At 36.1% G+C, this 25,192-nt stretch overlaps 1 protein-coding gene across 2 annotated transcripts in view; it reads right to left on the reverse strand.

Annotated features, from left to right (window-relative positions):
- Positions 1 to 25,192, reverse strand: part of GRIA2 (glutamate ionotropic receptor AMPA type subunit 2) — a 181,932-nt gene that overhangs the window by 61,078 nt on the left and 95,662 nt on the right. For both annotated transcript variants that reach the window (XM_036763318.1, XM_036763319.1), the window contains exons 4-6: positions 22,781 to 22,977; positions 16,402 to 16,455; positions 10,500 to 10,661 (exon numbers count right to left, since the gene is read on the reverse strand). In XM_036763318.1, coding sequence (XP_036619213.1) covers positions 10,500 to 10,661; positions 16,402 to 16,455; positions 22,781 to 22,977 — 413 coding nt within the window. The remainder of the gene's footprint in view (positions 1 to 10,499; positions 10,662 to 16,401; positions 16,456 to 22,780; positions 22,978 to 25,192) is intronic.

A 25,192-nucleotide genomic window follows, 5' to 3' on the forward strand; every position in this document is an offset into this window, starting at 1 on the left:
GTGCAAGACTTAATTAAACGCTAATAAAATAATGTTTGACATTACAAATTGAGCCATATCTCTGCGGAGAAGTTTACATAGTATCATATGAATGGCTCTAATCATATCAATGGCTCTATTTTAAAAAAATATTTCCAGAGGACAAGTGATGATGAAATTGGTTTTGGGGAGTGAGAAGAGACATTAGATTTCCAAAATACCCTTTCAGAAAGACTTTTCAGCAAGGCTTATAGCAAATGAGCAAGGCAATAAAATAATAATAATTACTAATTAATAGTAATAACAGCACCAGTGTGCATGAATTTAGCACAAATAACTTAGAACTGTTGAAATCTACGAAGCCTTAGCTAGCTGAATAACGTGTTTGAAAAAATACATTATATATTTAAAGTTATTCAGGTTGTCTTCATTTAAAATTCAAATGTGGTCCATCTTCTGGAAAAGCTCTGCCAGGGATAAGGTCACCTTTAATTTACTGTAAAGCATATTGAACATATGCCCTTTGAAATTTCAAAGCATGAAACCATAAAATCTTCATTAAACCTTAACTTCCTTTGTAAGCAACATGACAGATATCACATCTTACAGGAGTTAGAAGAAAAATCTGTTGACAATGAACCAAAAACAACTTATTTGTCTGTTCCTCCATATCAGAAGTTAAATAGAGGTTTTGGAAATCCATCTTGAGGGATGAGCTAGTACCAAGCTCCCTAGTTGGGCAGTGGGGTATAGGAAGGGGCACACATAATCTAGTTTTGCCTTTGAAATTATCTAGATTGGATGACTTAACTTAAGGATTGTGCTATGCTAGGGTAATGGAGTAGATGTGATGCAGCTTCACAACTATCCATGACTTAAAATGTACATTCTGGGAAATTTCCAGAGGCCATGTGGGCCATTTGCAGCCCAAAGTCATACAGGTGGCTAGCCTCAAGTCCAAATATGATGCCCCCTTGATAGATATTGACAAAGAGATAGATAGATACATAGACAAATAGATAAAAATACAATCTAAATATATACAAATATATGCATTGTATTGTATTTGCATGTATAACAAAAATGCATTATATTATATATGGATATATAACACAAATGTATGTATGGGTATATACAGGTATATGTATCCATGTGCATATTTACATATGTGTATATACTCATGCTTACATAAACACATATCTACATATTATTAACCAAATCAAAGAGGTCATTAATTTGGGGAACCCCCAGTATTCAGCATTGATATCTGTCTCTAACTTATAGCCTTAATGAGTTTCTTCAGGCACTTAGAGGTTAGATGTGTTGAACATGGTCACACAACCTATATCTGACAGCCTTGAAATCAGATTTTCCTAATATCAAGTGGTCCTCTATCTACCATGTGCCCAGCACATGATAAGCACTTTATAAATGCTTGTTGACTGACTATGTGTTTTTGATGAATTTTAATCCAGTTTAATTTAAAGAATTTGAGGTATCTACATTATCTAAATTCAAGGCATCATCTATTATTTTTCCCAATTTAGAATTTCCAAAATCATCAGAGACTACATGTAACTCTACCTTTCACAGAGTCATAGGAACAAACAGTGGACCTAGAGCTGGAAGGGACCTTAATGGCCATCTAGGCTAATCCTCTCATTTTATAAATGAAGAAACTAAGGCTTTGGGAGGTAAAGTGACTTGCCTTTTATTTGGTTTATTGCTAATTGTGGTGAGGGGAGAGAGAGTAGTGTCTCCTTCCCTACCCCAAGGATAGTATAATTAGATTACAATACTGTGCCTTAGGTTCTGTCTTAAAGAAAGGTGTGTGGAGGGGAAAGAGGGTTCATAGTCTATGCCTGAGTTACCACCCACAGTGATCCTTACCTCTGGAAATGTACCATCTTCTACCTATAAACAGATGCAACCATTATTTAATTAATGAGATAATGAAGGTAACATGGAAAGACTCAGCAGTGTGGAAGACCTTAAATGAACACCATCGCTTTGTTGAGAGTCTAAAAATCACAAGATCATGGAAGCCTGGCATGTTGGAGCTGGTAGGAAACTTAGTACAAACGCTTAATTCGACACTCTGGAAACTGAATGACTTGCCTAAGTTTACACAGCAAGTAAATGGCAGAGCCAAGATTCAAATCAAGGTCCAAGTTACATGTCAGTTTAATCAAATACATATTTATTAAACTCTTTCTATGTATAAGGTCCTATTTTAGGCCCCAAAGATACAAAGGGAAAACTGCTTTCTAAGAATTTACTTGAATACTTCAAGAATACATGAATATCATAGCCCCTCTATAAATTAATAAATTCTCTTCAAGAGTTTTGTGGTATGAAAATACATTAGCCTCTGTCCAGTCTGGAAATGACCTTCTCTAAACTTAATTGGGCTAGTCCTGGGACAATAGACTGTACTCAAAGCCTTCCCAGACATGTAGAAGCTGCATGAGTTGGTGATAAAGTCTTCAGGAACACAGAGTCTCCTCTGTGCCAGGACAAGGCATAGCAATAGCATTCTGGCAGACACTAACAGCTTACATTCTCCCATAGGATGTTGTTTAGCACTTGATCCAGTCTGTATATTTCACTCTCAAACTAGAATTCTGATCTTTCATCCCTTTGGCCACCTCAAGGTGATCATGGATCCTTGAAACTTTTACCAGTACAGCATAAGCTCGGACAGGTCCTCCCTAGCAAGGAAAATTTGTGTATGATCTAAGGATAACTGGCCATCTGAGAACCAACCTGATTCAAATGAAAAGTTCATTACAAGAAAGTTTTCCAACAGGCACTGAATGCTTTCAGTGGCAATCACTCACAAAATCATCTACTAAAGTCATAGTGGATCACAAACTGGATGGTTGGATAGACTACATGCTCATGAATCATTTGAAATACTGAGTTTGTATAAATACACATAGCTTATATAAATTGTATAAATATAGACTGATTAAGTTTTAAATTTGTACTTGCATGTTTATATGCATTGATTCTATGCACATTCTTTAATTTACAGAGACATATTTTGAATATTAAAAATCCTTTAAGCTTAGGACTCATTGAACCCAATTCTTCAATTGCATAAGCTACTTTCTCTGGCAAGTGGAACAACTTAAAACCCATAAAAACTTTTTTTAAAAAAAACCTCTCAAGTCCTAGTTAATACACAGACTCACTATTCTATTAGTTACAGAACTGAAAGAAGTAACATAGCTTTCAGAAGCTCCCAATAAACTTAACTCAGAAACTTTAACATCAGGGCATTTAGTAGTATGCCAGCACCATGAAAGAGCTAGCATTCTGTAACACACAGTAGGAGTAGTTGATAGAGTAAGATTCGATACATCACATCATGAGTTTGAAGGGACAAAGTCATAACTTGAAAGGAAGTTATTTTTAAGGTAACATCCCATAAGAGTTCACATAAAAATACCAAGAGCAGTGAATCACTTTTCAACTAGTGGCAAGTCATTTTTTTTCTATAAACTGCCTCTCTGCATTTTTTAAGAGAAAGGAAAATGTCTACTTTAATTTTACTGTGAATATATTGGTAGAATGGTGTGTCATGTCGAATTATGTCTATCACATTTCATGTCATCAAGGGAAATGCTCCCTGCTTTTCCTGGATAGCTAGACAGTGTAGAAGCTCTGCCAACACCTTGATATAGATTTCATAATATTAGCAGTAATGATAATAATCATTTTAATGCCATTATTTCCATGTCATAATTTACTTCTCAAAGCATTTTCACATTTAATCTTCACAAGAATTATTGGGAGAGATAGGCCTATTTCTTGTTAATGTCCTATAAAATGCTTCAGCTTAAACAGAGTTCATATGATAGCAGAAAACTATTATAGTTTTGGAAACAATATTATATCCACTTTCAGATGAGGAAATGGAAACCCAGAAGAGACATCCCCAAGGTCACACAATAATTAAGCTAGTGTTAAAAGTCAGGTTCTTAGCTCAATCCTATGCTTTTCTATCAATGTGGGGATCTAAATATCTACAATAATTAGTTAATACTCTTTAAAAATTACAATCCAGTATTAAACATGTTTATCTCTTACACAGAGCCATACCCACACTGGGGCAATTGGGAATATTGCCTCACTTGTGGGTTTTTGAGACCCAAACGACCTGCCATCTTTTCTTTTCCATAATTGTTTTATCTGTTTCATAATGATTTCTGGAAGTATTCTAATACAAAATCTGTGGATTAATAAAAGTTTCATCGATCACAAAATTCCTTCATTTAATTCTGTTACATGTCTGATTTTCACTGTCTTAGAAAATAGCAACTTTCGTTTATACAGGGTGTCTCAAAAGTCTTAGCACACTAAGACTCAAGCAAGGGCCACAGGATTCTTGTATATTGACAGATCCGGGCTATAGATGTGTCTTAGTGCACTAACACTTTTAGGGTAGACAATACAATTATGTTATTTTTAATAGCGTATAAATCATAAGGTTATTAAAGCTTAAAACTACACTAAGACTTTGAAGATACCCTGTAAAATATTTTAAAGTTTGCAAATCACTTTATATACATAATTTGATCCCCTGGGAAAGCTGTGGGGTGAGGGCTCACTCTCCATTTTACAGATGAGGAAACCAAGGTTGAGAAAAATTAAGCAATTTGCAGAGGGCCAGAATCCTAGAAAGTATCAAAAATTAGAATGAAATCCAAGTCTTCCTGACTCCCACACTATATACAGCATAGCAGCTAGATGCTTTTATTCCACATAGAAGTTTATTACTCAGCATTGATGCTTTAGCAATCAACCTCCTATTCATTGAATGAAACTGGTTTAATTTAGGAAAATTTAGGAGAACTTCCTTCAACACCTTAAGTTATACTTTAAAGCAATAAGTAAGCATTTTATTTACTTGATAGTGCTAAGGTGGATTAGACTTTAAAACTTTGGATAATGACTTTAAAATGTGTTTTAATTGATTCATTGGGCTACAACGTAATACCAGTTTCTACTAAAATTTAGGGTTTAGTAAAGTGGATTCAACTGAGAGGTGGGAAGCATGGATACCATATTGCCAGTATGATCACAACTCATTTATAATGTTATCTAAAATTATTACCTAAGGTTCAGAGAGATTCAGTTACTAATCATAGTTACATATATAATAAACATGAGGCAGGATTTGAATTCAGGTATTACTAATTCAGGACAGTTATGTGGTACAGTGGACAATGTTCTGGGCCTGGAGTTAGGAAGATGTGAGTTCAAATCTAGTCTCAAACACTTAATATCTGTGAGACCTTAGGCAAGTCACTTAAACCTGTTTATCTCAGTTTGTTCATCTGTAAAATGAGCTAGAGAAGGAAATGGTGAACCACTCCAGTATCTTTGGCAAGAAAATTCCAAATGGAGTCACAGGGAGGTGGATGCAATTGAAAATGACTGCACAAATAACTGAACAGAAACAATAAATTATTAACTTCACATCTACCATGTTTGCCACTCTTTCTGCCTCTTATTAGTTCACTAGCATTATATTGCTAGATAATGTTAAGATCATGATTCATCAATGATTCAATGTCTCAGAGGTGGGCTTGGTCTTGTTTGATGTCTTGTCTTAGTACAGCAGTATGTCAGACTTAGTATGGTAAACCATACTTGATGTATATTGACCATACATAAAGAATTCTACAGTTCCTTGGCATGCTCCTTTGCTCCTTGGCCTATAAAGATAGAGCAATTTGTATGCACTGATATCTAGGCTCTGGAAATATTGCTCTTTTTCAAACATTAGTCTAATTGCAGGCCTCCCTTATGCAAAATATTACTCTAGCAGGAGAATCCTTTTCATCTATGCTCAGAGAACCTTGTTCTTTACTCCCAACTCGAGTTTTCTCTGCTTCCACCTAAGCCCGAAACCTAACTGAAGATTCCCATCTACCTTTAAAAACTTTGAAGCTATGAGTTTCAAAGACTTTACAAAAATCTTGGTAAAGAAATCATAGAATGTCATAATTGGAAAGTAATTAAGAGACCACTCAGTCTATACCCCTTTACTTCCATACAAGAAAGCTGAGACTCCAGGAAGTTGCCCATAGTCACAGAGGTCATTTACATGATTGCTACAAGAAGCCAAGCTTCTCAAATCCTACACCTGTGAATTTTCTATTACACCAGAAGAACTTTGAACCTTCTCTGCTGGATAGCAGCTCTCTCCAAGCCAAATGAGTGAGAAGGACACAGTGGAGAGAAAGAAAATCCAGTGGGAAGAGATTCAAGCAAAGGCCACAGGGCACTTGCATATTGTCAGGTCAAGGCTATTGATGTGTCTCTTTTGTTTTGTTTTAAAGTGTGTTGTGCCTTGGCATTAGAGTTCATTTAATGCATTGCTTACAGATTTGTGCTCTCATATTTCATTTTTTCATTTTCATGCATTGAGAACATCAATAATGATTTGGCTTCTAGGAGGTTTTTTTTTTTTTAAAGTGACTGTTTTTGCTCAGATCACTTTCACACCAAACAACAGTATGAGGCTCCAGAATGACTAATAGAAGATTTGGAAGGAACAAGATGCTTCCATTTGGAAATGAATGCGCTCATGCGCTCTCCATCCAAGGACCTGTTCAACAATATTCATGTGGGCAGATTAATAAATGCCTACAAAGCTGAAGTAGCAGTCAAGTCTCTTCTTTGTGCTACAGCAGGATGGGAAGAATTCATAGGCAAAAAAGAGCCCATGTCTATTTGAGTTGTCAGAAGCATACCTACCATCTGTACAAATGCTATTCTCTAAAGAAGAGTGTGGAGAAGCAAGGATGATTTCAGTTCTTTGAAATTTACATCTATCATAATCATAATTGATGAGTCTCAGTACAGGTGACTAAACCAAACCATTCCTTGCTTCTCCACAAGTAGCAGAAAATAAAGTTGCTTTTAATATACTGTTGGGGTTTTAATTTTTAGAAAGGCATGAGGATCATTAAAAAACCAGGAGAACAAAATTTCATGGCTTTACATTCAATGTTTAGGATGAAACAAAGTGATATAAGGCCAAATAGCTATTACGTTTCAAAATTTATTTTCAGATCACATCATTCATGTTATAGAATTTATTTTCCTCAGTACTAATTGTGAATTTAACTGAAAAATATGTCTTTGATTAGGATGATAGATTCGAGCTAGAAGAGACTTCAGAGAGGTCGTCTACTCCAACTCCCTCACATTCCGTGTAAGGAAAACTGAGTCTCAAAGAAACTAAAAAGACATAGGTAGTAAATATCATTGTGAGGGATTGAACCTAGGGCCTTTGGCTTCTAATCCAGGATTTTTCCCACTGTCACATACTTGTCTATTTTTTCACAATCACAAGTACAGATTTTTTTTACAACTACATTTAGGTCTATTTTAACTTCATAGTGTACATTTTTCAAAGCTTGACTCTTCATTTTCTTGTCTTATACTGTATATCTAATTACAGAATGAAAGAAGGTTGATATCATACTCAATAAAAAATCTCACTCATAATCTGTTGGTCTGTAGTCACCCCTTCCTAATTGGCCCCCATAGGAAGAGGAGAAAGTTCAATAGTCAGTGGCTGCCTGTGCTTTTCAGCAGAGGTTTGTTGTAACTGGAAATGCTACAAGTTACCCTGCTTGATAGTAGAAGCATCCCATATACATTCCAAAGGGTTGGTTCTCTCAGTCTTGAAAAAATCTTGGGTCTGTCACCCCACCTGTTCTAGACTGAGTAGGTACACAGTGCCAAATTGCAATGTAAAGGGTGGGTGGCTCTGTTCCTGCAAGGTCAGGATACATGGAAATGTCCTTGTGCACAGGGAAGAGTGGTTTTGATGTTGACTCAGCTTTTCCAAATTTTGAATTCTGACACCTTTTCTGGATACTGTTGAGTATGTGAGGGCAACATTGCAGAATTCCAACCTAGTGTTGGTCTGACTGCAGTGTCTAAAAACTGCTAATCACCATGGAAGGAAAAGGAATAAGCATTTTTGAGAGCTTTTGTACTATGTGCCAGGCACTGTGCTAAGCACTTTACAGATATTTCATTATATCCTCATACCAACCTAGAGAGGTAAGTGCTATTATTATCCCTATTTTACAGCCGAAAACTTGGAGACGTAGAGAGGTTGCCCAGGATCACACTGCTAGTGAGCGACTGAGGCTAGATTTTAATCCAAGTCTTCCTAAATTCAGGTCTAGGACTGTATCCACTGCTGATCCCCAATGCAATGCCAGTAATCACTTGTGTGACCTTGAGAGAGCCACTCACCTTGTGACTTTTTTCCTCATTTGTAAAAAATAAGATGAGATTGGACTCAATGACCTCTAATATGCGTTCCAGCTCTAAATCTATGATTCCAAGAACTTCTCTGTGCTTAGTTTCTTTAACTAAACTGAAACCATTGGTCTAAGTGATCTTGAAAATGCCACATAACTCTAAATAAATGCTTCTTTTATATTTCCTAATATGCAGAGAGGGAACGACTTTGCAATGATATAGCATCATGCTTGTAAGTAAATATTTCAGTGCGTTTTTGCAAATGTGATTTAACTTAATTTAATTATATTTATTCATTTAAATATAAAATAACAAGTATAGTTTTAATTAGGAGTTCATGTCTGAATTTAGAGTGACTCACATTACCTCTCTAAGCCTCAGTTTCCTCATCCATAAAATGAGGAGTTTGGACTAAATAATCTCTAAGTTTCCTCTTGCTCACTCTATGATTCTATGAATAATTAGAAATCTTGTTAAAATAAGTTCAGGAAGGAAAAAAGAATATCAAATATACATTGGGAATAATGAATGAGGATTATAAATGTATGTGTACATATACACACATATTTATACATACACACATACATATACAATTATTCTATGTACAAATATATTATGACACATATATACATATATGTATATATGCATATGTAGGCAAATTCTGCTGAATTCTCAAGAAAATAAAAGTCCACCCCATTCAGACGTTGCATATATTATAAGACTTTTCAATGGTAAAAAAAATATATATTCAAAGTCTAGACAGTCAGCTGCATAAGATATAGCAACAAAGCAAAAATCATTTGACTGATATTTCTCCTTATAAATAAACGAAGAAAAAAGCTTTAGTGATAAAAGAGAGAATTAATGTGTGATTCCAAATAGAAGTGAATATACATGCAAAATAAAATATGCACAGTACACAAAATTTAAAACCACTGGATTAATTACCTATGTGCAAAACAAAGACTTCACTAGAGAGATTATTTATGATTCATCAGAGTACCATTTATTACACCAAACCCTGCTTTTGTGCTTTACGCACAATTGACAATCATTTGCTTACTGACTGTTTAGTGGGTTGGTAGGTTGGAGGAGTATCTTTTTCTAAATGAGGCCAGAAGATTCATCTATCTTCTAAAGGCCACAAGGGGCCAGGTTATCACAAGGAAATATGCACTCAGTATTCTCTTTGCATCGTACAAGCCATCTACATGCAAAATGGGTAACACAGATGGATATTTTTTCCTTACTTCTACAAGATCACATATCATATCATCTGCAAAAATCCACCCACCATGCCATGAGGAAGCTTAGTATAGTACATAGAGCTCTGGCCTTAGAATGAAAAAGATCTTTATTCCAATCGTGATAAATCTGTGATTTTAGGCATGTCATTTAACCTCTCAGTCAATCATCCCTGAAAATAGGGGGTAACAATGACATATGCCACACGGTTGTGGGGGGAAAGTATCTAAAGTACTTTGTGAACCTTCAAGTATTATAAAAATATGAAACCACTGTTATTGTAAATTTATGAAGGTGAGTAAGAAGATATAAGGCTTAGAGAATAGGATCTGGACTCAAAATCAAGAAGACCTATTTTCAGGTCCCCTCTCTGACAAAATACTTGTTGTGTGACACTGTACAAGTCACTTAAACTCAGAGCCCCAAGAAACTCTAGGAGTTATAGGACAGTTGATGATCTTCATTGACAGAGGGAATTTCCTCAATGAGAAGTTGTCTCCAAATCACAGCCACAACTAACTACGTAAAAAATTAACAAACATAAATAAATAAAAGAATGAACAAATAAATGAGTGAATAAATAGATTAAATAGATAAATGAACAAATAGATACTTGAATGAATGAATGTAAGTAGCAGGACACAGGGCACTCATGGACTTCTACTTCATCAGTTCAGTGAAGCAGGAAATCAAATAGCCAGGAAGAAAATAGAGGTTCGATAGATGATATGGGTCACATAAGGAGCTTTGTTTATTATTTATTTTGTTTTCCTCTCCCTTTAAGTAATCACAGTGAAGACAAATAGAATAAAATAATAAAATAATACTGTCCACAACTAGTGGTAGTCCATTCCACAATGTTAAAGTCATAAATGATATGAAGCTCATTTTAAGATCCCCCTGATTCAAACAGAAAAGTATATAAATAAATAGATAAATACATAAATAAATAAACAAACAGACAAGAAGAATCCAACCTTAATTGTACTTGTGTGAGCTCCAGGATATTCCTTTTCCTCCAGTGTTGACCATCTCTGTACAAACTTGGACACTAGGGAATCTTCATAGTCAACGATCTGAAATCCTGAGACATTTGCTCCTCCAAATTGAATTTTTGATAAATCTCCATCAGTAAATCCCTGGGCAGAAAACACATCACATCAGTTTAGCTACTCTAAACAAATCCCAAATGTTAAAATTTATCTAATCACATCGCACTTGCATCAGGCCAAAATATTTCACAACTGAGGCTTCAAAACTCATGGGAAATATTACATGTATTTATGAGTCTGTGCTCTTATTAGCATTGAGCACAGGACTTGTCACATAGTAAAGGGGTAACAATGATTATTGATTGATTGCTGACCTAGGCTACGACTCAGTGTTTGTTGGTCAAGTACTACCCCTTCTATCAAACGTGCTCGGTGGGGGAGTTCTCTCTCTTATTTGTTTTGTTGAGTTCATAATACACCATTACATGGTGCTTGGTTATGGAAGTGGAAACTGTAGGGTACAGTGGATAGATACAGGTCTTGACCTGAAGCTGTTGTTGTTCATTCATGGACCATACTGTCCATGGGGTTTTCTTGGCATAGATACTGGAGTGCTTTGCCACTTCCTTCTCCAGTGCATTAAGGCAAACAGTGGTTAAGTGACTTGTCCAGGGTCACACAGCTAGTAAGTGTCTGAGGCTGGCTTTGAACTCAGGTCTTTCAAACTCCAAGCATAGCACATGGGCTACAGAGAGACAAGATTAGAAATAAGCAGATGAGCCCCTAGACTGAGGCTGAGGCATTAAAAAGAAAACAGATAAGGTCATGTTAGAAATGGACTGAAGTTGAGACCATTCAAATAACAGATGGCAGTTCGTAAGAGGAATTACAATCGAAAGCTCCTGCATCTCCCCTGACTGATGTGAAGTGACCTCCACTTTGAAACCCATTGCAATCATTTAAATCTTATTTAAATATATGTATTATTTGACAATGTTCATAAAATACATGGTCATTAATGATGACTCTGTTTATGCCTCCAAATTTGGGAGAAAGGAACCAGCTTCTCAGAGAAGAGATTTGCTCAGCTTACTCTGGGATCAGAGTCAATTAAAGAGAAGGTTTCTGGAATTTGAGTCATTTCTGAAGGTTATAAAGAGTTTTCTGACCAGGATATAGAATCAAAGATCTAGAGCTAGAAGGAAATTCAGAGACCATCAAATCCAATTTTCCAATTATACAGATGAGGAACTGAAGCCCAAAAAATTTAATTAGCATGCTCAGGGTCACATGGGTATTAAGCAGCAGAGTCAAGATTAGATGCTAGTCCTTTGACTCTAAATCCAATGCTCTTTCTGCTGGATTACACTACTTTTGAACGTGAGGAGATAAGAAATTAATAAGGAGTTGATGATCCAGTAGCATTGAGTGAACTGGGTGTTTTGATTGTTCCTGAGTATGCTTTGCATTCTAGATACCTCAGAAACAGACTTTTATTCTGTTTCAAGGTAAGGCATAGTGTGTGAATGTGGGGTGAAAAAAAATCATTAGGAAAATTTTATGTGAAGAATTGTTTTTATTATTTTGCTTGTGGAATATCTTGATCAAAGCTTTGTAGCTGTGATGCATCTGTAGCCCTGGGTTGCCAAAAATGCCAAGATGACAGGTAATTTGAAGAAATATTCTATAGCTTTAAAGCAAGAGTTGCTAAACTTTTTTGTGTCAAAGACCCCTTCAACCTTCTGGTGAAGTCTAGGGACCCTTCTTCAGAATAAGTAATTTAAATGCATCAAACTATATATTTCAGATTATAAGGGAAATTAATTACATTGAAAGAACATCATTAAAATATTTTTAAAATAGTTCAAGGATTTTAAGTTACAAATATCTGATTTAATTGGATCATAGAAGTTTTTCATTTTTTTCAAATTCTGAATTTAACCATCACAAAATAGGTTTTCTATGTACGTATTAGAAGAGAAAAAATATTATACCGGAAACTACAAACATCTATTTTTGTGTGACTCATTCTTTCTTTTAAATATTTAATAAATTAAACATGTAACTTTAAAAGGTTAACTTGTAGTCTTTGATTCTTTCTGGCCCTCTTTATGCTTTCTTCTGTGCATTTTAAGTATGTCAGTGATGCTCTTTCTTTTCTTTTCTTTTCTTTTTTGACTGCCTCTTCCTCGGCTCACTTTCCCTCCTACCACTCCCAAAAGAAAGAAAAAAAAAGAAAACTAAAATCCTTGTAACAAATATGAGTCATCAAGCAAAATAAATTCCTACATTGCCCATGTCCAAAAATGTATTTGTCATTCTGCATCATATCTGTCAGAGGTGGGCAGCATGATTCATTGTTGCTCCTCTGGAACTGTGGTTGATCCTAGTTCTCAAGTCGTTTAAAGTTATTTTACTTTGAAAGGGTGTTCTTAGTGTTTAAACTGAGAAAAGTTATCACTTCACTCTTCTTTCACAGAGACTTTGGGGAGCTTTCAGAGGAGAGAATTGTTTGAAGAGAACTGATCAGATATTCTGAAAAGAACTGTACTCCTCTCCAAGGAGATACCAAGGGGTGACACTGGGGCTAGACTGTTGGCATGCTCATGGGAATGCTCAGAATTCTTATTGTTTGTTGGTTGTTGTTTGGATGGTTCCAGTGTTTTTGTAGAAAGACACTTTCACCCAGGCTTTAGAGCAGCACATAAGGGAATGAGAGAAGTGAGAAGTGTAAGGCCAGCTGTAAGGCCAATTAGTAAGTGAAAGAACTTTCCTGCCCATTGAATAGGCCTCAGGTGGGGCCAACAAAGGGAGGCCTGATTACAGGCAGGCCCACACCCTTTCACTAACTAGGTGTGAGGCCCCAGGCCCACACCCTTTTGCTAGTTAAGCTGATGTGGGCTTGAAGCCCTCAGGGCCCTAAGGGGAGTTGGTGAGACCAGAGCCAATGGTATGTGCACTGAGTTCTAGTTAATCAGACCAGGACTGTATAAAAAGAGAGCCCAGAATTGAGAGCAGCAAGATTTAGAAGCAGACATCAAGAGGACATTGAGGCAGTGAGAACTTCAGGAACAGGAATTCAGCCCAAGGAGAAGGACCAGGATCTCAGAGTCTATAAAGCTGCAGAAGAGAGGGCTGAGCAGAGAGTTAGGATTCATGAGTGATTGCTTATGCAAAGGCCTTAGCAGGGGGAAGGTTACAGGATGACTTTGTTCCTTGCTATAATATTGAGGTACAATTTCCTTGTTGCTACATTGAGGTAGGCTTACTGGTTTTGGAATATAATTGCTACTATATGGAATTGGAATTACTGATCCTGGGATTAGATTCTCTCTTGTTTAAATAAATGTTATACTTCCTCTGCCTTCTACCTAGAGAATTTCTTATACTTTGTGATTCTTAACCATTCAAGAATGTTCATGGTCGTCCTCAAGGTCATGAATCTTACCTTACTGTTATACTAGCAGATTATTGGATCTGTTCCATAAAACTGTACTGGAGTTGAGATCAGGCTCCACAGCAGTGGAGTAGATAGTTGGTAATGCTTGGTGATACTATTTTTAATCTTTTTTTCCCTTCATTTCAAAGAACTCAGAAGTGACTGCATGCCCGAGTTCTATCACAGATTATACATTGTACACAGATTATACATTATACATATGTGTTTATTTTATTTGACACTATTAATAAATCAGATAGCTGTTAATGGTGATTTTACTGAAGCCCAATTATTTCTTCACCCTTAGCTTCCTTGACATTATTCTCTATTGGTTCTCTGTCTAAATACTTCAGAGCTCCATCTCAGGGTTCTTTGCCAAATCCTCATCCATTCCTCTAAAGACTTGGTCCTGGACCCTCTTCTCAACTCTCTCAACACTCTTTTCCTTGGTGACCTCATCTATTCTCATGAACCCACTTGTTGTCTCAGTGAAGATGATTCCAAAATCTATATACTAAATCACTATTTGATTATTGGAATCTACACTTGCATGTTCCATAGACATCTCAAATTCTTTAAGCTTAAAACACAAGTCATTATCTCTACACATCTTACCCCCACTTAAGACTAACCATTCTCCAAAACTTTCTAATTTCTGTTGGGGACATCAGCATCCCTCTAGTCATTCAGGTTTATAATCCCAACATGATTCTAAACGTTTCTCTTTCCCTTATCCCCCAAATCAAATCAGTTGCTATTGCCTGTTAAGTCTATTTCCACAATTCTTCTTGCCTCACTTGCCTTCTCTCTACTCATAAAGTTGCTGCCCTAGTTCATACCTCTCACCTGAATTATTTTAATAGCTTTCTAATTGTCCTCCTGCTTTCAATTCCTTCATTCTCCAATGTATTACACACACAATGACCCAAATAATGTTTTTAGGTGTAGTCCTGACAATGTCACTTCCTTCATCAAAAATCTTCAATCACCTCCCACTGTCTTTAGCATAAAATATGTACTCATCAGCCTATTATTCAGGCCCCTCTACTTCCATAGTCCAGCTCCTATCTACCTTTCCAGACTTCCTACTGAACTAAATCATGTATTCTCAAGTCCAGTCAAACTGGACTATTAGCACTTTTTCAAACACATCTCATCTGCCATCCCTATACATTGATTCAGGGTGTGACTCATGTCTAAAATGCAGTCCTTCCTTACCACAGTCTGTCTCAGTGCTGAACTTCCTTAAAGGGCAAGTTCATCTACTACCTTCTTCTCCATGAAGCCTCTGCCAATTCCCTCAGTTACCAGTATTCTCTGTCTGTCTGTTTCTCTCTGTCTCTGTCTCTCTCTTCAAACTAATCTGTAGTTATTTATCTATGCATAATGTATATCCCCACACTAGCATGTAAACTACTCAAGAGGAAGAACTATTTTTACTGTTTTTTTTTTCCTTTTTATCTCAAGTACTTTTCATAGTGTCTAAAACATATGGTAAAAACTTAATAATTTTAGTTGAATTGATTTAATAAGGAGATATACTTACAAGAGAAAATGAGAGTTGTCATTTTTAATATTTGCCATAAACATAGTTTGACAAAGGCATAGATGAAAAACTGGCAATATTGATTTATTGGAACTCAGCTGTATTTACAATACTTCTCATAATATGAAATGTCTGATTCCCTCACTGGAGAAAAATTCCTTATCAGGACTTAGTATCTTTCCTGGTTCTATTGTAACATCTTTCCTTGGGGTGGTAAGAATAGCCTGGACTTGCAGAGACTTCTGGGACTCAAAATATTTTTGCCCTTCTCTTAAGACAGAGAAACATCCCAATCTCCAAATCTCAGAAGTCCATGCATGTCTCATGTTTGTTACTTAGTTGCTAAGTAATAACTTTTGTGCATTTTCTTCACATATTGGTATTAATGTCATAAAATTATGCTATTAGTACAGTAAAAAGGATAGAAGTTGACCAATTTTTGAAAATGAAGAAGAGAGAAATAGTTAAGAAAAAGTATCTTTTTAAGGCAAAAGAAATTGTCTTTGCTAAATGTGAAATTTTTAAAATGAATAATCAAGAGATAATTTATTGAGCACCTATTATCTATAGCGTGCTGTGCTAGGTATGATGATAGGGATTAGAGGAGGGAAATACACAGATAAAGAAGACATGGTCCCTTGTTTCTTAGATGATTAATTATTCATATCTCCTAACTACTTTTTCACATTTCTTGTATTATTTATAACCAGAGGAAAATAACTAGCGATTTGTAAAGCAGGGAAAGCAAATGATATTGTCGATCTGCAGAACCAGATATAATAAAAATAGCTTTTAAAAAATTACTCAGTTGCTTTAGACACATTTCATGCATTCAAATTGATTCAAATCTCAATTGATTGTTCACTTCTACTAAAATAAACAGTATGAATAAATTCACCTACCAGATTTGCAATGATGTAATGGTACCCTTTAACATGTTTTCCAATGGTAATAACCTGTCAAAGAAAAACAAAAATAATCCCTTATAAATGCTCTGAACATTGATTTAACCTGTGATGACTGATATAATCAATTATTAAAAAAACATTATTATTTTATACATTTTCAAATGAATTAAGCTTAGTAATAGACTACAATACAACCACTGTGCAAAAATAGCACTAAATTTAGAGTCAATGGAACAAATCTCAGCTCTGTCATTTACTACATTTTGACACTGGGCAAGTCAGTTTGCATCCTGGGGACTTGCTTTCTTCATTTTCCATCTCTTATGATGGATCCTATGGTCTTCTACAGGAATTCTGAGTCTGAGTTCGCTTGAGGAAAATATGACAATTTTCAGGCTCTATATAGGCACTCTTGTAAAATGGAATATAAATGTGTTATTGTTTGTTTCATATTCTCTCTGCCTCTCCCTCAAACCCCTCCAAGCTTACCTACATAGAGAGGGACAGAAATCTGCATGTACTTTTATGTCACATGAAAATGGAAAGAATAGAAAATTTAAGACATTTATATGAAGCTAACAAGTGCCCATAAAAATTTAGACTTCTTTCCTAATCTCTGTCCCTTCTTAAATGTATAAAACTAGTTTGCATAAAATGTCACAAAACTAGCAACATCTGAATTTCCAGATTCAGTGTGTTTGTCCATGTATCCTCTGCTTTCAAAATACTAGACACTCAGGCATATCTTCAAAACTGACAGGTTGAATTTGTGGGAATAGCTGTGGGCACAGAAAAATGAAATTCAGGACTATAAAATTGTCTCAATTCTCAAAAGATCTTTTGAATTTTTTATGGTATATTTTGTACAAATATCACTGTTACTGAATTGAGTCATAACTTAAAATAAATAACCTCAAAGCTGGGCTGATTTTTCATAGAAAATTGTCCAAAGGTTTTAGGAACATACCCAGACTCTGGTAAAACATACACTCTTCTGGTGGTCCCAATTGTTCACTTGAATTTGGTGGTAACTGTGAGATGTGAAATGAACTGGCCTGCTTTACCTTCTGCATGCTAGCAGGAAATTCATTGTGATTTTATGCACAGTTGTAAGCCCAAAGGTCAAAAAGGTAGATACTAAAAGCCATTTTTACATTGTGCTTTAACAAAGAAAGGATATATCTTTGATTTAACTGATGTAGACAATTTCTAGTGTGGAAATTCACTCCATTAGTGCAGATGAGAACTTCTCTGTAGCTGATGGTCTCAGAGGCTTGCCTGTAGCACTTTTGTGTCCACATGTCTAGCATGTGTCAGAATCTGGACTTGAACCCATGTTTTCCTGTCTATCCATCCCTACTGTATAGTCTCTGTGTTTAGCAACTTAAAATGATATTTCCTCAAAAATTCCTGTGATGGAGATGTTTTTCTTCCCATTTTCCAGATGAGAAAGCTAAGGCTTGTAAGAATAAAATAACTTGCCAACTATCACAAAGATTCTATATGTATTAAAGCAAGACTCAAACCCAGTGTTCTTTATAATTATAGTATGCTAACTTTGATTTGGGGCAAATAAGAAAGCAAATGCCTCAGACACAGTCAAACCTTTTATCTTGATGAGCCAAGGGGTAATATTTATACCAACCAATAGTTCAATGGATTGGGGAAAATATGGATAAGCAGTGTTGCTTAGAAATCACAGCATTGACCAGTACTTTGATAACAAGGGATGACTTATAGAAGGGGAAATACTTCTTATAAATAAGTCATTTTTAGTTCATCTTAAGAGATAGAGTGTATAATAATGGCTAACATTTATATAGCACTTTATAGTTCACAAAGCTATTTGTATGTTAAATCATTTAATCTTCACACAATGCTATGAGATAGGTGATATCCCCATTTTCAGATGAGGAAAATGAGTCACAAAGACTTGTTCTTGTTGCTGTTTAGTCATTTCAGTCATGTCCAACTCTCTATGACCACATACAGGTTTTCTTGGCAAAGATATTGGCCTGCTTTGCCATTTCCTTCTCCAGCTCATTTTTATAGATGAGGAAACTGAGGCAAACATGGGTAAGCGACTTACCCAGGTTCAAAAAACTAGTAAGTATTAGAGTCAGTATTTAAACTCAGCTCTTTCTGACTCCCAAATCCATCCCTCTATCCACTGAACCACCTAGCTGCCTTGATATATATGGTAGTTAGGACAGTAGTTAAGTTGTTGGACTTGGGGTCAGTAAGACCTATGTTCAAATTCTGCTTTTGATAGATACTGGTTATTTAACCGTGGGCAAGTCACTTAACCACTCAGTGTGCCAGGCAACATTCTAAGCCTAGAGGCATTGGCAGGGGTCTTCCTCATTGAGGAGTTCCCTATACCAATGAAATCACAGTGCCAGCCCCCATTCCTATGTAAAACATAGACTATATGTATATTGATATATTGGGAGGACAAGAATGAATCTACAATGAGAAGACCCAACTATCTCATACAAATAATTGCTAATGATGCCTACAAAGTCTTAAGAACCTCAAAAAATCAAATCTTTCCTTCTGAGTAATTAGATAAGATATAAGGTTAATGAAGAGCCCACATTTTAGTGTCTATAAGTAAGAAGATAATGAGGCCATGAGAACCAATTTTCACTGGCATTTCTTCAACTTATAAACAATTAGTAGTGTTATGTTAGCAAGAGACATTATACTGTATAAAGGTGTCAAGCCTAAATAGATCCAAATTAAAAAGCAAAGATTTAGAGCAGGAAGGGACCTCAGAAGTAATTTTCCCTCTCTCCGATCCTCATTTTATAAATGAGGAATCCGGTGATGATGCCACGTGTCCAAGGCAAGGTAATACAGTTTGGAAGTGCCCGAGCCTGAATCCAAACCAAAGGCCTCTGATATTGAATCCAGAGTACTTCGCCATAATTACTAATTTGCAGTAAGAGGGATTTAGGTTTGAATTTAGTCTCTGACATTTAACAATTATATTACCACGGGCAAGTAACTTAATCTCAGTCGTACTCAGTTTCTTTATCTATAAAATATGGATAATAATAGCACCAACTCACGGAGCTGTTGTTAAGATCAAATGAAGTAATGTATGTAAAGCATTTCATGAACTTTAAAGTGTTATGTAAATGAAAATAATAATAATAATAATGAGCTCTCTTCCCTACAACCTACGTGAACCAAGCAGGCTATTATGTCTTATAAATGATTGGCAACAACAATACACCATGCTTTCATATGAAGAAATTATATTCCTTACTTTTCCTCACCTACAGGGAATTTTTGTACTTCAAAATACATGCTACCATGGAAACCATTTTTTGATGAAAGGACTAGTGAGAGCCCCCTGTGCTGTGTGGAATCATTAGCACAAGGTTTTAAAGCATATTCTGAAGGTGAGCACATAGAAATATGTATTAGAGCTCTGTCCAATCCCTATTGAGATGCATATTACCAAATATTCTAGACTCTATAGGTATAATAGGGTATGTTGTTGATAATATTTGAATTTACATGTGTGTGTGTGTATGTGCGTGTGTGTGTGTGTGTGTGTGTGTGTGTGTGCATGTGTGTAGTCTTCCAGCTGAGGTGATAATGTACGTAGTTGTAAGGACATGCTGATTAATTCTTTGTTCAGGGCACTGAAATTTTAAAAGGGTGCTGACAATACTAAATTTCTTTAGGAGGTTGAAACAACAGAAATTAGTATCTAATTAGCAACAATTATGAGGTAAAATAGTAAAGTACTAGTGGTGATTTCATCTAGGCTTTCATCAGATTTTTTTATGATAGAGTACAACTGTCTCTTTTTGTAATCTTAGAACTTAAAAAATATTATAATCCAACCTAAAAAGTCACTCCTGTGACTTTCTAAAGAGTTTCTAGAATTTCATATATTTTTGTAAGGGCTCCAGGTTAAAAACAATTATGCCTTAACCTCCAGAGACTAGAAAAGATTGACCCAATTGGACATCTCTCTGGCATATACATTTGATTTTTTTCTCATAATCATTTTGCTTTATTCAGTTGTTCAGTTTAATGGGAGTTCTATTCTATGTTTCTTAGGGGTGATATTCTGTCTGTTCAGTTGTTTTCAGTTGTGTCTGACTCTTCATGACCCCATCTGGGGTTTTCATGGCAAAGTTATTGTAGTGCTTTACCATTTCCTTCTCCAGCTCATTTCATGGATTAGGAACTGAGGCAGACAGTGACTTGCCCATAGTCACACAGCTAGTAAGTGTCTGAGGCCAAATTTACACTCAGGTCTTTATGACTCCTGGTCTGGTACTCTATCCACTAAGCCACCTAATGGTCCTAGGGTTGGTATTTTTATGTATCAATTACTACTTCATTAACATTTATGTTTGCAAAATATTTTGTGCTTTACAAATTAATGAACCTACTTTTCATCCTCAGGCTGAAGAGGATTCAAGCATTGCAGCCAGGATCCTTTCACTTTTCCTTTTAGCAAATTTTCCAACCCCTTATTCCAAACCTACCCCCACTCAGATGGTGTCAGTAAATTATTCATCTGCTGATTCATTCAGGATGCTCTATATTGGTTCTAGCTCTCTTAAACTTGAAAATTTATCTAACTGCTTATCTATCTAAATATCTATCTATCATACATTTGTCTAGCCATGCATCTATCTATCAATCATCTATGTGCCTAGGCATCTATCATCTGCCTATCCACATATATTTAAATTTGTCTGTATTACACATGTATTCATGTTTTTTTTTTCATTCTCTGATGATCTCATCAGAGAAGAAAAAAAGCAATTCTCACATCTGGGCACATATACTTAAAAAAAAAAAAACAACCCTTTATTGATAAAATGTTAAGGATGTCTTCATCCCTCACAAGAGACTGGGTGATAACGTAAATAAAAGGCATAGTTCAGACCATATCACTCCCCTCCTTCAAGAAACTTTGGTAACTAGTGGAACAATGGCAATGAGCACAGATTTCACAGGTATTTATGTACCTACAGGTTCCCAGGTCAGATAGGGATGAAAGGCCAATGTTTCAGGCACATGGTAATAGATTTCTTGTTACCTATTGTGTGTACATGAAGATAAAAAACAAAACAAAACAACTTTGTAACCACATAGGTATAACCTAAGAAAACACAACAGTCCTGCCATCTACTTTATGCTTGGCTCTTACAAATTACATGGGGTTATATAGAAAAATTACTTCTTTCAGTGCCCTAAATAGGAAACTAATGCCCTCAAACATAAATATATCCCCAGAATCCAAAAGATTTGACTCTTTTATCATCTATGGACTCTGGGATACCTTGGAGAGCTTATCAACAGTACCAGGTAATTCACCTGTTGGTTTGAGTCCCATAAAAGCCACATTCCAAAACTATCCTCCTTTTGCAGAATGTTTTAAAAGTATTTATCTTTATTGCTGCACAGGGGACAGAGCTTCCAAGAGATTAATTTTGGAGACCATCAACCATGGAACCAAAGGAAAAGGACCCAGCTATATGGGTAATTGCTAAAGGTAAGCATTCTTCCTGAGGTCATGAGGTGCGAGGGATATAGCAGCGACTTTGGAATCAGAGTACTCTTCAGACATTTTACCACCTACATGTTCTTCCGTAAGTTACTGAACCTCCCTTGGCATTGGCTCCCTCACCTATAAAATGAGTGAAGTGGTCTATGCCATCTCTTCTTTTTCTGGACCTAACATCCAACAAGCAAAGACTCCTTTTCTGATTTAACTTTTCATTTATAGAATCTATAGCTTCTATATAACTAGGCATTTGCTTATTGACTCCCCTATTAGAATGTGGGCTCCTTGAGAGCAAAATCTGTTTCATTCTTTCTTTGCATCCCCAGTGCTTAGCACAGTTCATGACATATAGGAAAGTGCTTAACAAATCCTTGTTGACTGACTGAGTATTATTTAATTTGTCTTTCTTTAGCAGAAAACTTTCATAATGTAGAATGGGTAAATGGCAAGTTTCCATGAAAGATGTGCAAATTGGAGAAATATTACATAAACTAAAGACCAAGCATGGAACGAATAAAGGCCAGGCATTAAATTTAGATTTCTCATGGGGGCAAAGGCCAGGTAATTTATAACAAAACCCATATTAAACTGGGTCCTAGTTAACAGTCAAAACCATCAAGCTGCTGGGTCAGCACTATCTTAGAGCACTGCTATTGCCAACTGATGCCATGGATAATTTAAATGATGGTTTATGCTGTATCATACTTAAGCCATAAAGCAAAAACTGCTGTTCATGCAAGACTCCCCCCAATCCTTATTGTAACTGCTGACTTTGCACCAGAATTCTATATGCGAGGGTCATAGATGAAGAAAAAATGTAGCATCACGTACTTGGTCTACAATGTCGTTTACTTTGTCACGCTCACAGTCGAGGATTACACGCCTTTCCTTTTTTACCTCTAGATCTTGAAACAGCGACCGGTAGGTTTCATCTTTCCTGTCATTGTTAATATTCCCTACATTGATAGCAGTCACTTGCCATTTCTTCTCAGCAGCAGAATCCAGGACAGCTTGCAATGTTGATAAGCCTGGGAGGGCACAAATTTAAGAAATAAAATTTTGAAAGAGCTTTAAAATCATTTGAACAGCTCAGAATCATGTTATGCAACTTCTAATTATTAAGCCTCTAACAGGCTTGTTAGATAACTAGATGGTAGCCCTCCTCCCTCTCTCCCTACCCCTGCCTCAAAAAAAGCTTCAACTAACATCTTTGATAGCATCTGATTATTTCAGAGTCACATCTGTGAACGAAAGTGCTTAGATGCCGCACTAATAAGCAAAGGGGGCATTCTTTGACAGAAAAGGCATATTCATTCTTCAGAGGCAGATGTCTGCTTTATAATATTACTGAACTGTGAGTGCCTTTATTATCTCATATTTCTGAAATCAAAAGCCAGGATCACCTGTTTCTTTTCTTACTGCTTGAATTGAACTTCGTATCTTTTCTATCCTGTTTCTAATGCCCCCACAACACTAGAGTCTTAGAAAGATCAAGCAAGTTATTGGTGAGATGAAAGCCTGTTCAATTGTAAGAGCAAAGGATGGTATTTACCCCATGGAAGCTGCTCTATTACTTTCTATTGTACTCAACTCAGCAATTTCAAGAAAGCCTTTTATCATATTGTGTAAGAGTTTCACATTATTGGGCTTAATTCCACAGTAAGGAAACTATGGTGCCTAAGTAAAATGTTCATCTCCAAGAGGCACATCACTTCTTTCAGGTCACCAAAGTATCATTTAGTATTCTGGAGAGTATCATTTAGCACAAACAAACTTATTTCCCAAGTGGAGGAGCATTTTAATCCCTAATTTAAGTTTACCATCAAGCAATTATAATTTGATATCAGATGCTTTCAAAGTATGTTACTAGGATTTTAATTGTTCATTTGTTCAATAAGCATATAATATGTTCCAGGGAGCAGAGGATTAAAAAAATACACAGACAAAAAATTTCCTGCTCTTGAAAAACTTACATTCTACTTTGAGAAATAATATAGCTAAAGATATATCAATACAAAATATTTACAAAGAAAATACGCTGTAATTTTTGTAGGAAGGTCACTAAGAACAGTGGTGTTCAGGAAAGACCACAGGCAGAAAGCGACACGAGTTCAGCATTGAAGAACTGATAGAGATGTCAAAGACAGAGATGAATGATAAAAGAAAGAAGAGCCAGGCTCATGATTGGGGGAACAGCATGTGCAAAGAAAAGACCTAGAGATAGTAGATTGAATGTTGAGTACAGAGAACAACAAATGGACCAAACTGGATGAAGGGAACATCACATAAAGCAGAGTTAGGTAAAGTATGTCTGGAAAGCTAGGTTGGGGTCAGAATGTGAAGAGCTCTAAATGATAAAAAGAAAAGTTTGTATTGTGGCTGTCAGTGGGAGGCCCCCAAAGTTTCTTGAACTAGGAGGGAGACGTGATCTGAACTATGTCTCTTATTTATGTTATCACCCAGTCTGTTGAGAGGGAGGAAGACACTAATTAGCTTGATGGATTAAATAATTCATCTGAAACATAAACCTGTATTCCCTTAATGTCACTAAGTGTAAATTAAAGCCATATATGTAAATAACAATATAAATCGATTTCTACTTGATGCCACCCACACAAAGAAAGAAATCAGCTGGTTATCAATGGTAACACAGTGACCATTCATATACTTGAATATAGCTATTAAGCTTTCCCTCTGCATTCTCTGCTTCACAGGCCATTTAAAGAGAGGGAGAAAAAGATGGGAGGGAAAGGGGAGGGGGAGGGAGGGAAGGAGACAGAGAGAGAGACAGAGAGAGAGAGAGAGAGACAGAGAGAGAGAGAGACAGAGAGAGAGAGAGAGAGAGAGAGAGACAGAGACAGAGAGAGAGAGAGAGAGAGAGAGGGAGGGAGGGAAGGAGGGAGAGAGCATAACTTGGTCTTTGACACTATTTTTACTATATTTAGCAACAGAAAACTGTCTTTGGCAGCCAAAATGTGACAATTCTATGAAAAGCCTTCCATGACAACAGAGCATTACAGCCCAAGAAGAAATTGATTAGAAGAGCTTGTCTATTCCCGTCTTCAGAAACAACCTCCACAAGAGCATTGCTAATTTTACTACTCGTGATTCTGGGAATTGTAGACCTCGTTCAGTAGAATCATATTACACATATATAAATACACATATGTGTGTATATATGTATGTGTACATGTATATATGTGTATATACACATACATATATGTGCATGTGTGTTTGTATGTG

Source organism: Trichosurus vulpecula, chromosome 6, assembly GCF_011100635.1.
Source record: "Trichosurus vulpecula isolate mTriVul1 chromosome 6, mTriVul1.pri, whole genome shotgun sequence".
NCBI lineage: Eukaryota > Metazoa > Chordata > Mammalia > Diprotodontia > Phalangeridae > Trichosurus > Trichosurus vulpecula.